This window comes from Trichechus manatus, unplaced genomic scaffold (assembly GCF_000243295.1).
Source record: "Trichechus manatus latirostris isolate Lorelei unplaced genomic scaffold, TriManLat1.0 scaffold00001, whole genome shotgun sequence".
In the NCBI taxonomy this organism is placed as follows: domain Eukaryota; kingdom Metazoa; phylum Chordata; class Mammalia; order Sirenia; family Trichechidae; genus Trichechus; species Trichechus manatus.
In genome coordinates, this window is record NW_004443937.1 from 22,428,703 (window position 1) to 22,444,018 (window position 15,316).

Sequence of the window (15,316 nt, forward strand, 5' to 3'; positions counted from 1 at the left end):
TTATACACAGAAAACCCTGAAGAATCCACAAGAAAACTACTGGAACTAATAGAAGATTTCAGCAAAGTTTCAGGATACAAGATAAACATACACAAATCTGTTGGATTCCTTTACACCAACAAAGAGTACCTCGAAGAGGAAATCACCAAATCAATACCATTTACAGTAGCCCCCAAGAGGATAAAATACTTAGGAATAAATCTAACCAGAGACGTAAAAGACCTATACAATGAAAACTAAAAGATACTTCTGCAAGAAACCAAAAGAGACCTGCATAAGTGGAAAAACATACTTGCTCATGAATAGGTAGACTCAACGTAGTGAAAATGTCATTTCTGCCCGGAGTGATCTACAGATACAGTGCAATCCCGATCCAGATTTCACTGTCATTTTTTAATGAGCTGGAGAAACAAATCACTAACTTCATATGGAAAGGATAGAGGCCCCGAATAAGTAAAGCATTACTCAAGAAGAACAGAGTTGGAGGCCTCACACTACCTGATTTTAGAACCTATTATACTGCCACGGTAGTTAAAACAGCCTGGTACTGGTACAACAACAGATACATAGACCGATGGAACAGAATTGAGAATCCAGACATAAGTCCATCCACCTATGAGCAGCTGATATTTGACAAAGACCCAAAGTCCGTTAGCTGGGGAAAACACAGTCTCTTTAAGAAATGGTGCCGGCATAACTGGATATCCATCTGCAAAAAACCGAAACAAGACCCATACTTCACACCATGCACAAAAACTAACTCAAAAGGGATCAAAGACTTAAATGTAAAATTGAAAATGATAAAGATCATGGAAGAAAAAATAGGGACAATGTTAGGAGCCCTAATACATGGCATAAACACAATATGAACCGTAAGTAACAATACGCAGGCCCTAGTAGAGAGACTAGATAAGTGGGAGGTCCTAAAAATCAAACACTGATGCTCATCAAAAGACTTCACTAAAAGAGTAAAAAGACAACCTACAGACTGGGAAAAAATTTTTGGATATGACAAATCTGATCAGCGTCTAATTTCTAAAATCTACAAGATACTTCAAAACCTCAACAACAAAAAAGATAAATAACCCAATTAAAAAATGGGCAAAGGATATGAACAGGCACTTCGCCAAAGAAGATATTCAGGCGGCTAACAGACACATGAAGAAATGCTCACGATCATTAGCCATTAGAGAAATACAGATCAAAACTACAGTGAAATATTGTCTGACTCCAACAAGGCTAGCATTAATCCAAAAAACACAAAATAATAAATGCTGGAGAGGTTGTGGAGACTGGAACACTTACACACTGTTGGTGGGAATGTAAAATGGTAAAACCACTTTGGAAATCGATTTGGTGCTTCCTTAAAAAGCTAGTAATAGAAGTACGATACGATCCAGCTATCCTGCTCCTTGGAGTATATCCTGAAGAAACAAGAGCCGTCACATGAATAGATATATGCACACCCATGTTCATCACAGCACTGTTCACAGTAGCAAAAAGATGGAAGCAACCTAGGTGCCCGTCAACCGACGAATGGATAAACAAACTATGGTATATCCACACAATGGAATATTACACAATGATAAAGAACAATGATGAAGCAGTGAAACATCGTGTAACTTGGTGGAAGCTGGAACTTATTATACTGAGTGAATTTAGTCACAGAAGGACAAATAGTGTATAAGACCACTATTATAAGAACTCAAGAAAAGGTTTAAACACAGAAGAAAACATTCTTTGATGGTTACGGGGGTAGGGAGGGAGAGTGAGGGTTATTCCCTAACTAGGTAGTAGATAAGAATCATCTTAGGTGAAGGGAAGGACAGCACACACTACAGGGGAAGCCAGCACAACTGGACTAAACCAAAGCTAAGAAGTTTCCTCAATACAGTCAAATACTTTGAGAGACAGAGTAGCAGGGATGGGGGTTCTGGGGACCGTGCTTTCAGGGGACATCGAGGTCAGTTGGCATAACAAAGCTTATTAAGAAAATGTTGTGCATCCTACTTTGATGAGTGGTGTCTCAGGTCTTAAAAGCTTGCAAGCAGCCATCTAAGATCTATCAATTGGTCCCATCCACTTGGAGTAAAGGGGAACGAAGAACACCAAAGACAGGAGGAAAAGTATTAGCCCAAGAGGCAGAATGGGCCACATAAACCAGAGATTTCATCAGCCTGAGACCAGAAGAACTAGATGGTGCCCAGCTATCACCAATGAACTTCCTGACAGGGACCGCAACAGACGGTCCCTGATGGAGCAGTAGAACAATGGGATGGAGACCTCAAATTCTAGTAAGAAGACCAGACTTAATGGTCTGACTGAGACTGGAGTCGCCCCGGAAACATGGCCCCTGGACTCTCTATCACCCCAGAACTAAAACAGTTTCTAAGGCCAACTCTTCAGACAGGGATTGGACTGGACTATGGGACACAAAGTGATACTCGTGAAGATTGTGCCCCTTAGTCAAGTATATACAAGAGACCAAAGGGGCAGCTTCTGTCCAGAGGCGAGATGGGAAGGCAGAGAGAGTTAGGAGCTGGTTGAATGTTCATGGGGAATCAGGTGGAGGGGAGGAGTGTGCTGTCGCAGAACGAGGTGAGTGGTTGGGGTCTCATTAACAATGTGTAAAAAAAAAATTTTTTTTTGTATGGGAGAGAAAAAAAAGTCATATAAATAGCATATAAAGAAGAAAAAAGTTTGACCTTAGAAGTATTTACAGTATTCAGGACTTAGTATAAAGCTACAGTAATCAAGACTATATGGTATTGACAAAAGGGTAGACATATAGATCAACAGAATAGAGTCTAAGTAGATTCATACATATATGGACAGTTAATTTTCAGCAAAGGTCCTGAAGCAATTCAGTGGATAAAGGGCAGTCTTTTCAATAATGGTGGTGAAACAAATGGATATCATATGCCAGAAGAAAATGAATCTTGCTCAGAATTAACACAACATGTGCCATAGACCTAAATGTAAAATATAAAACTTCTAGAAGAAAACATAGATCTTTGTTACCTTGGCTTGTTGTCATTGTTAGGTGCCATTGAGTTGGTTCCGACTCATAGCAACCCTACGTACAACAGAACGAAACACTGCCCAGTCCTGCACCATTGTCACAGTGGTTGTTATGCTTGAGCCCATTATTGCAGCCACTGTGTCAATCCATCTCGTTGAAGGTCTTCCTCTTTTTCACTTGGCTTAGGCAAAGACATTTTAGATACAACACTAAAAGCATGACCCATAAGAGAAAAAATAGATAAATTTATCAAAATTAATAACTCCTGTTCCTTGAAAGATACTGTTAAGCCACATAGTGGGAGAAAATACTTAAAAATCATATCTGATAAAGAATGTATTCTTAAAATATATAAAGACCTCTTAAAACTCAGTAGTAACTTAAAAAGTAATCCAGTTTAAAAATGAGCAAAATATTTGGACAAACCCTTCACCAAAGAAGACATTCATGTGGCAAATAAGTGAAAAGGTGCTCAACACCCTTAGTCATTAGGGAAATGTAAATTAGAACTACACCTATTAGAATGGCTAAAATTTAAAAAACTGACAGTACCAAGAGCCAAAAAGGATGTGGAGCAACTGGAACTCTCATACACTGCTGGCAGGAATGTAAAATGATACAGCCATTTTGTAAAATTACTTGGCAGGTTCTTATTAAGCTAAGCATACATTTACCAGATGACCCAGAAGTCCCACTAGGTATTTACACAAGAGAAATCAAAACTTATGTTTATATAAAAATGTGTATTCAAATGTTTATGGTGGGTTTATTCATAATTGCCCAAAACTGAAACATAAATTGTGGACCATCTGTACAATGGAATAGTACTTGGCAATGAAAATCAATGAACTGTTGGCATATGCAACAACGTGGGTGAATCTCAAATGCATTGTGAAAAAAGCCAGACTACAAAGGCTACATCCTGTGTGATTCCATTTATAGGCAAAACTATGGGGACATAAAGCAGACCTGTCGTTGCCAGGAGCTGGCCTAGGGGGAGGGGTTGACTACAAAGTGGCCCAAGGGAACTTCTGGTGGAGGGATGAGACAGCTATTCTGTATCTCAGTTATGGTGGTGGTTATGAGAATGTGAGTTTGTCAGAAAGTGCAGAAACTGAGCACTAAAACTGGTGAATTTATTATATGTAAATTTCACCTTAATAAAAGAAATTGGGGAGAACTATTCAGGGCAATACAAATTAAAACAAATCTGATGTATCTTTGCCTGTCTAATAGGGCAGGTATTAAAAATTGTCTGCGGTGTTGGTGAGTATGTGGAGGCCTTCCCATAGGCTGCTAATTGATAGAATCTTAGTGAGATGAAACTTGTATTACTTTCATAATCTGAAAAGAATGTTATTTTAAAAATAAGAAATAGGTGGTTATGTTTGTGAGAATTGTCTAGCTAAATTTTAATATTAAGGAACAATTTAAAGTTATAACTCTACCTGGAACCTTGTATGTTTATTGTAGTCCCTTGAAAGATACAGTATGTTGTTGTTTCGTGGCTTTTTTTTTTTTTTCCCAGTGTAAGGTAAGTTGTATGCATTTTTTAAACCACATGTCCAGTTTAGGTGTTATGCATGGAGAACTGACAAACCAAACATTTAAAAAACTGGTACTGGGGATTTTGAATCTGGTTATATTAAATTATTATTAAATTTTCCATTTTAAAACTTATTTCTCTTTATCTTCAAGTGAGGAAGTTAAAAAGGTTGACAAGCTTGAACATTTTTGGGAGTGTTTATGAGTGCTGTGAAAGGATATACCTCATTTGACTTTGTATCCCCAGTGCTGAGAAAGTGCTGTTTATTGTGTTAAACATTTTGTGCGTTTTGAAAGAGAACCCATTTAAGACTTATCCAGGAGTGGGCATATGCAGGTAGTTTTTATTACCTGCTGTTTTAATGGCTTGTAATTTGTCTTAAGGAGCCCTGGTGGTGCCATGGTTAAGTGCTTGGCTGCTAACTGAAAAGCTGGCAGTTTGAACCCACCCAGTGGCTCTGCAGGGGAAAGACCCCACAGTCTGCTTCCAAAAAGAGTACAGCCAAGAAAACTTTGTGGGGAAGTTCTTCTCTGTCACATGGGGTCACTGTGAGTTGGAATTGTCTCAGTGGCATCTAACAATAACATATTCATCTTATGTTAGCATTATGTACTTCAACCTTATACAAAAGGCTCAGTGCTTTTAACATCAAATTAATGAAACCTCAGAACACTCCACTAGCTATACTGTCCACTAAAGCATCAAGTTAGTATAGAATTCAAATTTATGAAATGCTAAACATACAGTATTCTAGTCTGGTTGCACTTGACTCTGGCCAGACAAGAATTGGACATTTTTGGATTTGATACTAAGTCTAAACATTTCAGCTTTCTAATTCAAAGTTAGACTTGTGAAAGCTCTTGGTATTTGTCATAACCTTTAGGGAAATTTGAAATGAAAAATCGCTGCTTAAAACTAGATTTAAAGTCATTGTGTATCCATGGTAAAGCAGTTCTCCAGTAGGTCCAACCTTTGAAGAGTATCTTCGTTGGAAGTCATAAATAGGAGAATGTGCTCTTATGCACATTGCCATGAGTGATAGTCTCTTGATTCTACAAATATTTGTAATATAAACGTTTTAGACTTTGTGATTACTATTATAAGAAAATTGGACAAAAGCTAGAGATTTTTTTCTTAAGCTTGTAAAAGGATGTATTTAGGGTTCACACGTTAGCCTTATAAAGATAATTTTGGAAAGGTATGAATTTGAACTCATTTCTGTGTCACCAAGGTATTTAGAAATACTTGAGGGGTTGTTCTCGCTGGGTGGAAATTTTGAGACAGCCAGAGCCTCCAGACTGACTGGGAATGTACCGGTGGTGGGTGATTGTTTGGTGGCTCTGGCTTTAGTGTGACCTTTGCCTCGAGAACTCTCCAGTCTGGCATGAAGCAGGGAGCTCCAACTTAGAGGACAGTATGGCCAGCAGCACTACCCTGACCCCTTCCCCAGTTTTGTGAGACCAAGATCCACTCCCTGGACACTGTAATATTGAGATACCACCAGGAATAAAAAAGTTTGTCAGTCACTGAGGTTTATCCAGAAACTCTCTGTACCCTGTAACCCTGCCCCCCTCTTTCTTTCATTCCTTTTTCTAAGACTATTACAGGTTTTTATGAAATAGGGAGTTTAATATCTGAGTTTTCTTAACCTTGAAGCAAATTATGTGTGGTTAAAATTAAAATAATTCTTACTCTAGCTATTGAGGCTATGGAGAGATTGGTTTATGAATCCTGTAAGAGAACCTTGCAGAGCACCAAGGGTCCTCAGACCACAGGAGGGGAGTGACTGTCTCAGCTAGTAGAGAGCATGTCTAGACCTTTTTTTAAAATTACCTTTACATTCCTTTAAAGAGGTTTATGCTTAGTTAAAGTATACCTCATAATATTCTGATAAGCACAGCTGATTTTTAATTACTTTTTTGTAAAAGTAATAAATGATTTTTTGTGAAATACTTCAAATAATACAGAAATATATTAAATAAAAAAGCATAAAGCCCCCTTTGCTTTCCCCTATTTCATTCCTATGTTGTTGTTGTTGTGTGCCGTTGAGTTGACTCCAAATTATAGTGACCTTATATAACAGAGTAGAACTGTCCTATAGGATTTTCTTGGCTGTGATCTTACAGGAGCAGATTGCTGGGTCTTTTTATCTGTGGAGCAGCTTATGGTTTGAACCGCTCACCTTTTGGTTGGCAGCCGAACGCTTAACCATTGCAGCACCGAGGCTCGTTTACCCAGAGGCAACTTATTACCAGTCCTTGCAGGCTCTAAAGTGATGCTTGTAGCACTGTTTGCCCAGACACCCGCTTAGAAGTTACCAGATAGATGATGGTGTTCACACAGAAAAGAGAACTAAGTCAGAGAAGTTGAGCAACTTGGCCAACATCACACAGCTAGTTAATGGTAGGATTTGACCTTGGGACCCTGGAACTTTAGCCAGGCATGCTCTGTTCGTTAGATCATGCTGAAAGAAATCGGCCAACTCTGACATTTTAGCCTGGCTTATCTTTCCCTCTTCATTTGTAAAATTCACTTCCTGACTGGTAGGAAAACTGGGTTTGTAGAGTGATTTATGAAGGAATGCTGAGTCGAAAAGGTGTCTGCTGTTTTCTCTGGGTGTTGTGTGTGTGAACGTGTGCAATCCCACAGTGTGTGGTTGATAACCCTTTGACTTCTTAAACTTTTTCTTGTTTTCATTTGACCTGAAAAAAAAAACAAGTTTGCAGAAGGCCTTAAATAGCTAACTAAAACAAACTGCAGCTTGTCATTGATTTCTATCCCCAACACACACACACACACTCCCTGCACTGAGCACTTCCTAGTCTCCTTTCCCTGATCTTGTATTTGAAGGACATGAATAACCACTGTGCGGCCCTGTTCCCTAAAACCTCTGCCTCAGCTGCCTTTGTGGGTACCCCAGTCAAAGAGTTTGTAGAATAACTACTTTCTCTTTAGTTACAGTGGGGGTAGTGGTGGCTCAGTGGTAGACGTTTCTCCTTCCATGCACGAGACGCAGGCTCGATTCCCACCTTCGGTTCCTGGCTAATGCACCTCCTGTGCAGCCAACACCCATCAGACAGTGGAGGATTGCATGTTGCTATGATGCTGAGCAGGCTTCAGCAGAACTTCCAGACTAAGGCAGACTAGGAAGAGAGGCTTGGCAATCTGCCTTCGAAAATCAGCCAGCCAAAACCTGATGGATCACAAGGGTCTGATCTGCAACCAGTCCCAGGAATGGTGCAGGACTGAGTGAATTGTCCCGTTGTGCATGAGGTTGCCATGAGTTGGGGGCCAAATCGATGGCAGCTAACAACGATTTTAGTTACAGGTTTACCCCATTCAACAAACTTCTGTTGTGCAGGCACTGGCTGGGTGCAGGGGACATAAACTGTAATGGATGAAAACAGGAGAAAATTGGTCATCACAGCCCATTGTGATGATGCTAAAATCACCACTGGTCCATGTCACCAGGTTGGAAGGTGATGAGGGGTCAGGGAAGATGAAGGTCAGCAAGGCTGAGCTTTTGAGGATTTTAAGCAGGTGATGGAATTGGCAGGATCTGCCTGACCTGGAAGTCAGAGCACCTGAAGAGTGGGGAGTCTGGAAGTTTTGACTGGGTGGGTAGAGTGGCCATTGACCAGGCTAGAGCACAGACAGGGACAAACAGGTTTGGGGAGAAGATGATAAGCTTAGTCTGGGCAGCACTGATTTTTGAAGCCCCAAGGGGCATTCCAGTAGATTCAGGTATAGTATTCAAGAGAGACAGAGAGAGGTTTTTAAAAGTAAGTATGAGATGATGGCATTCATTCTCACTTTTTTTTTTTTAAAGGGAAGAAATCTGTCCCTGTTAAATAATAAAACCTTGCTTCTAAATGAGAGTATTGATAAGCATTAACTTGTCCAAACTCTTCATTCCTTTTCTGCCTCCCTCTTACGCTGTCAGTTCAAGTGACCTGAGAATTTGCTGCTTTCAGAACAGTGTCTAGTCTTGCTCCTTAGAACCAACCACTGGTCTGGTCTGGAGCAAGGAAGAATCTTTAGTAATCAGGAATTGTAGGTAACTTTAATACAGATGGGTGCTTAAGTTTCTGAATATCGTACAAAGGAACACAGGCTCTAGGTTTTATTTTAGAGCTCCTGGGATCTAAACACTTTTGGAATAGTACTTGCTATTCTAAGAAAGCATTGCTTTTACGTTAGTATTGGGTCAAATGTCAGCTGCTGGTGACCACAGTTGGCACTGACAAGTGATTGCATAATGTCTGGCAGCTGAAGTAGTGTCATAAGAGGTGCTGGTCCCCACTCTGTCTGTAGTGGTTTTAGAACATTCTAGTCCTGTTGCATCTTCCATGACTCATGACCATATTGGTAAAAGAAAACTGGGAAAAGTAGAGGTTTCTACCTAAAACCTGTCTTCTGGTCTTCCCATTTTTATTACTTTCTAATTCTTATTCTTTTGCTGTCTAGATAAATCACTTCAGAAGTGATTATTTAGAAAACCTCACAGTAGTCATGCCACTGCGTCCCCCTTTGGCATTTGCTTTTCCTCAAATTAATAATTAGCATATTCTTTTATTCTGTTTTATTTTCATTTTGATCTTTTCATAGCCTGCCTAAAATGAACTTTGTAATATAAACTCCACCCCAGTCCTAGAAGTAGCCTAATTCAGTTACATTATGACAGATTGATGTACTGAGTGTTAGCAGGTGAAACTTCAGTCCTCAGATTTCTGATCTTATTTCCAGCTGGTGAGGGAGCAGCCAGTACAAGAGACTGCTGCCTCCGTCCTTTATACTGTTCCTCTTCATCTTTCCACCTCTTCTCACAGCTCCACAAGTTGGAAGTTGTTGTTTTAACCAGTATTTATTAAGCGATAATTTCTTTTTCCATTTTCATTAACCAAGGGCCTATAGCTGGATCTGGAATAAAAGTATATGCATCAAATAGTAGTGTCAGCATTGAATTTGATTATTCACGTGGTTGATGTTAACCTGTGTACCTTTTAAATGTGGTTGGACAATTCCATTAACATTTTTAAAAAAATGAAAATAGTGCAAGTCCCCATTCTCCCAATTACAGTCTTCATGTATCCCTTGCAGTCCTGGGATCTCAAGCTGAAGCTGTGATCTACCTTGGGAGTTTGTAGTTTTATTAGAAATTTTTTTTTTTTTAATGGAAAAAGATAATAGGAAATAGCTACTAAAATGAATTTTTATTAAGACTAGTACCGTCTCTCTCCCTCTCCCATTTGTGGGTGAATGTAGTTGATAATTCTTTTTGATGCCATTCTTAGTCCTTTAATTCCCGTGTCCAGTTCTGGGGACCCAAGCTCCTGAATCATCACCTTTTTCCCCTGAATTACTAAGAACTTTTCCCTGTTCTTTCTTCATCTCCATTAGTTTCTCTTCTCTCTGTTGGCTCTGTGCCTCTTGAGCTTACCTACTTTCTGTTTCTGTTACCAACTGCCTGTGTCTCACAGTGACTTGGGAACCTTTATGGACAAGGGCATCTCATTTATATTGTCCACTGTTTCTAGAGCAATGCCTGGCACAGATGAACAGGGGCAAGGCAGCAGCAGCCGCCTTTGAATGTTTTCTGTGTGCTGGGCTCTGTGCTGAATACTATTTTAATCCTTTTAATGCCCACAACAGCTTTAAGAGGAGGTAGATTACTGTTATGATTCCCACTTTAAAGATAAGGAACACATTTTGAAATAACTTGAAGTCATACCATTTGTGTTTGCTTAGTGACTAGCTTTTATCTCTTTCCTTTGGCCCTTGGAATGGAAAAGTGAAACAATTCAAAGACAAAAAGTAGAGCAAAAAGAGAAATTAAAATGCCTGGAGAATAAATAAACGGCAAAAATGACCCCTCGAACAATCGTATTGTCTTGGTGAGAAGGTCATTTGGTCTTTCTAACACTTTGCTCCATTAGTTCTTATTTGTAGTTCTTTGCTGTTCTTCTTTGGTTTAAATGCTTTGAATTATGTCATTAGCTTTGTGAACTACTTGGCATATGATTGGATTTCTGAGTTTTTCAACTTCTAAGCATTTTCATATTCCAGAAATTATTTCAGGCCTAGCTAGAAACAGTGGACACACAGTATATATTTGTATTGCGTTCTGTTTTCTTTTTTACTCTTCTAACCACGCGTCACTTCCTAACAAGGAGAAAGTGTTAGTTTGCTTTGGGCAAATGATCCTGAAAAGAACATTTTCTAATAATTGGGTTTCCTTGCTGTTATTGAAGTTAATATTTAACAGAAAAAGAAAGTTTTCTTTAGCCAAATAAAAATTTAGGGTATTTATTATTGATATATATATATATTTGACATTTATATTATTTAACATTTAAAAAACATCAGCTTTGCATAGTCGCACTGTCAAATGTAATCTCTCGTTTAGCGTAGTTGATGTGTGCTGTTGAGTCAATTCTGACTCATAGTGCCCCTTAGGACAGAGTAGAACTGCCCAATAGGGTTTCCTAGGCTTTTTATGTGAACAGATTGCCAGGTCTTTTCTCCCGTGGAGCTGCTGGTGAGTTTAAACCGCTGACCTTTGGGTTAGCAGCCAAGGACTTAACCATTGTGCCACCAGGGCTTCTTAGTTTAGCATAGAGAAAAGGTTAAAAAAAAAAAATGAAAACAGTTATCCACATTTATAGTATGAAATGTTAGAAGAAATAATGTAGCTAAACTCATTTTATGAAATACTTTATGTAGAATTTATATGGAAGCATATGGATTTATTGTATCTCAGATACATATTTATTAGTGGTTAGGTGTGATTACAGTAGTAGCATTAGATATTGTCACTATTTGAACTACAGAAGAAGGAAGAGTTTTTATTTTAATTACCCTAATTTTTATGTTTATGCGTTTTTATTGTAAGTCATTTCAGATTCCCCTCTTTTTTGGGTGGGAGGGAGATAGTCAAGTGTATATTATAAATAAAAACTTTGAATTTCCCCCTTGTATAGTGGACATCAGTAGAAAGGTGAGATTCACTTTATAGTTAATTTCTAGAACATAAATGTTTTGTAAAATGAAGGACACATAAAAGAGAGGGTAATTGCAATTGCTGGAGTCCCTGGGTGGTGCAAATGGTTAATGTGTTCAGCTGCTAACTGAAAGGTTGGAGGTTTGAGTCCACCCAGAGGCACCTTGGAAGGAAAGCCTGGTGATATACTTCCCAAAAATCAGTCATTGAAAGCCTTACAGAGCACAGTTTTACTCTTGACACACATAGGGTCACTGCAAGTTGGGTCCACCCGGTGGCAGTTGGTTTTAATTTCAATTGCCACTTGTTCACAGTGGTGGCTTAGGAGTTGGGGCAAGTGATCAGAATTAGTAGGCTTAGTTGTACAAAGAAGGTTTAAGTTAAATTATCAACTATATAAATTTCCTTTAAAAATTTTGGTAAGGTACTGGGATTGGGGTTGTAAATTCTTCTCATTGGATATTTAAAGAACAGGTGTGCCCAGCTGCCGCTACTGAAGATTGTTTGGCTTGAAAAGGGATGGCTCTCTGGATTCCAAGATCAAGGCAGTGAAATGAGGGTCAGTGAGCAGAGTGGACTCCGGAGCCAGCTTGCTGTCCTGGGGCAGTGGGTCAGGTAATTCTTGCATCCAGCAAGCAGTGCCAGGCAGACCTCTTGGGGACACTGCAGAGTCAAGGGCTTGAACTGAATGATCCTTAACCCAAACCAAAAACCCATTGCCGTCGAGTCCGATTCATAGCCACCCTATAGGACAGTAGAACTACCCATAGGGTTTCCAAGGAGCAGCTGCTGGATTTGAACTGCCCACCTTTTGGTTTGCAGCTGAGCTCTTAACTACTGTGCCACTAGGCTCTGAAGAATGATCCTTAGATTCCTTTATATAAATGTTTTAATTTTAGTAGGTATTCCCATCTGTTTCAGTAATTTCTGCTGGAGCATCCTTAGTAAAATTTATTGTACAGATAAGAAATCACAGTGTATGTAACTTGCATTTCTGCCTTTATTGAACTCTTTGTTTGATTCAGACCAAGGAAAAGCTATTTCATTAAGTTTTAATTCCCTTGGAAAATAACATGGAACCTACATTATTTTAGTTTGAAGCTTTAATGGAAACAGCAGTTGAGTGTGTCCTGCTGACAGATATAAATGTCACGTGGCCATGTGGCCTGCCCCTCCATTCTCTTCTGACTGTAGTCTGTAAGCCTTTTGTGGTCTAGAAAGCTTTTTGAATTGATCTCCTGTATGAAGTTTATACTATCATTAGTCTGTACTTTAGTTTATGGAATGAATGAATTTGTGATTTCTTCCTCAATAGATGCATCCTTTCTTCGTTTGAAAAAAGTATCATTTTTTTGCATCTGATTGATGGGTTTGTTTTTTATTTAGTGGCGAGGAGTAGGAGATTGTTTGTATTGTGGGAGTTAGTAGAGGGTCAGCAAAAAAGAGGAAGACCTTCAACGAGGTGGATTGATGCAGTGACTGCAACAGTGGGTTCAGATCTAGTAATGATTGTGAAGATGCCTCAGGACCGGGCAGCATTTCATTCTGTCGTGCATAGGGTTGCCAGGAGTTGGAACCTACTCGACAGCACCTAACAACAGCAACATCCGTCTAATGCTAGAGTTGGGAGGGTCCTCAGATGTTAAGCACTCCAGCCTTACAATGGGTACAGGAATGTCATGTGCAGAATATTAGACAGATGGTTGTCCAGCCCTTGCTGGAATACTTTTGGTGATGGGACACTTACTATCTTCATGGATAGCTGGTTCCAGTGTTTTAACGGCTGTATTGGGGAGCTCCTGTTTTTAAGCCACAGCGTGCCTCCTGGTTCCTAACACCTTGCTCCTCATCGTGTTTTCTGAAGTAATAGATAAGCAGTCTTTTTCCTCATAACAGCACAGGCGTATTCACTCTTCTCTGAGCGTTAATTTTCTTATCTATAAAAATGATCTGAGTTACATAAGTTGGTTACCTCACTAGGACTGAGTGGAAGAACTGAGATAATTGTGACCTTAGACAAAATACTTTTCAGGTCTCAGAATATTAATATCTTAGTTTTATCTCTGGTGATGTGTATTTGTAATGGGAAAAACAGCAGTGTGTTGTCCATTGGTTTGGGAGCTTTGACAGGTAATTTCCAGTTGATGTTCTTGCCATTAATGAATGAATGAATGAACTCATCTCTTCATTGACCATTTATTGACCATTCAGTATGTGCCCCTGTGTGCCTGGCACTTGCTTAGGCCTTAAGTGACTATGAATAACAGTGAACAAGGCAGATAGGTTTCTTGCCCTGTTGGGGGTTAAATTTTCTTCCTTAGATATTTTTACCTTGAGAGAGAAATGCTTTCGATTAGTCAGAATAAAATAATAAAACATCGTTAACCTGCTTTTACTCCCTTTGGTGTTCTCAGTGGTCCAGTATTTAACAGTATGTCTTTGCTTTGTAGATATCTGGAGTCTGGGAGTGATCCTTTTCATGTTGGTGTGTGGGCAGCCACCCTTTCAAGAAGCCAATGACAGTGAAACATTGACAATGATCATGGATTGCAAATATACAGTACCATCCCACGTGTCTAAAGAGTGTAAAGAGTAAGTAAAAAACAAAATATGTGGAAACCTTAAGCACTCATATTAAACCCAGAAATTTTATTTCATTAACAGCCAAGAAAATCTGAGGTGATTTTAACATCCAAGTTTGCATCTGGATTTATTTTACTTTTTGAATTTAAGATTTCAACTGCTGTTAAAAGTGTTTTAAGGGGTTAACCCCAGAATAAGATTTGAAATTTAATGTTAGAGTACAGAATGAATTCGTCTGTTTCCTAAATCAGTCTGTTTCAAGAAACCCTTTATGTGCCTCATCAGCATTTACTTCACTTGAAGTGAAGACATTACCATGGGAACTGCCTTTCTCTGCATCAGCATAAAAGCAAGACCACCTGGAATTATTTTACATTTCAGAGAAGAGTTAGAGCATTTTTTTCCCTGAACTAGACTGTCAACACACCAGTTCAGGATTTACAGATTATGTATCATAGTGTTATTCACTTCCCTTCCCCTCAGTTGACTAAAGAGCTCTGTTTTGGCTTATGTGACTATGGGAAGCCAGCAACCAAATGTTTACTCAAGTTGATTTTTGGAGTTTACTGTACTTTATAGTAGTTTGATAGTATGATATATGTGTAGTGAGAAATACAGCAATGGATTAGCAGAACTGTTGGAAGTTCAGTATTTCATTGACAGTATGAGTGATATTTTTAATGAGCCCAGCTGAGATTATAGCCACTACTTAAGGATTTTGCTGTATTGACAGAGTTTTGAGTTTCAGATCAGGATATTAAAGATATATTTCTCCCAGTTTCTGATAGCTTGGGGAATCTTTTCTCCAAATGGAGCACCATCTTAGGCCATGTAGTAGATGGTTAAGAACGTAGGTAGTCAAACTGTCTGGATTCAAATACTGACTTCTTCATTTATTAATGATATGAAAGTGGTAACCTTATAGGCTTATTGTGAAAATTAAATGAATTAATACAGGTAAAGCTCTTAGCTCAGTCCTTTGCACATAGGAAGCACTCAGTATGAATATTGATGATGGTGGTGATTTTTATGCCATTACTATTATTATTCTCTTACCTCAGGAAGCAGGGCTACTGTCTGTGGGTGTAGATTGTGTGCATGTTAGATGTTTGTAATCCAAGGAGTATCTCCACAGCCCTTACTGAAAAAACTAAAACAAATTAAC

General features: G+C 39.0%; 1 protein-coding gene across 6 annotated transcripts in view; it reads left to right on the plus strand.

Annotated features, from left to right (window-relative positions):
• SNRK (SNF related kinase) overlaps positions 1-15,316 on the plus strand; it is a 69,597-nt gene that overhangs the window by 40,989 nt on the left and 13,292 nt on the right. For all 6 annotated transcript variants that reach the window (XM_004368439.2, XM_023726086.1, XM_023726073.1 and 3 more), the window contains one exon: positions 14,019-14,160. In XM_004368439.2, coding sequence (XP_004368496.1) covers positions 14,019-14,160 — 142 coding nt within the window. The remainder of the gene's footprint in view (positions 1-14,018; positions 14,161-15,316) is intronic.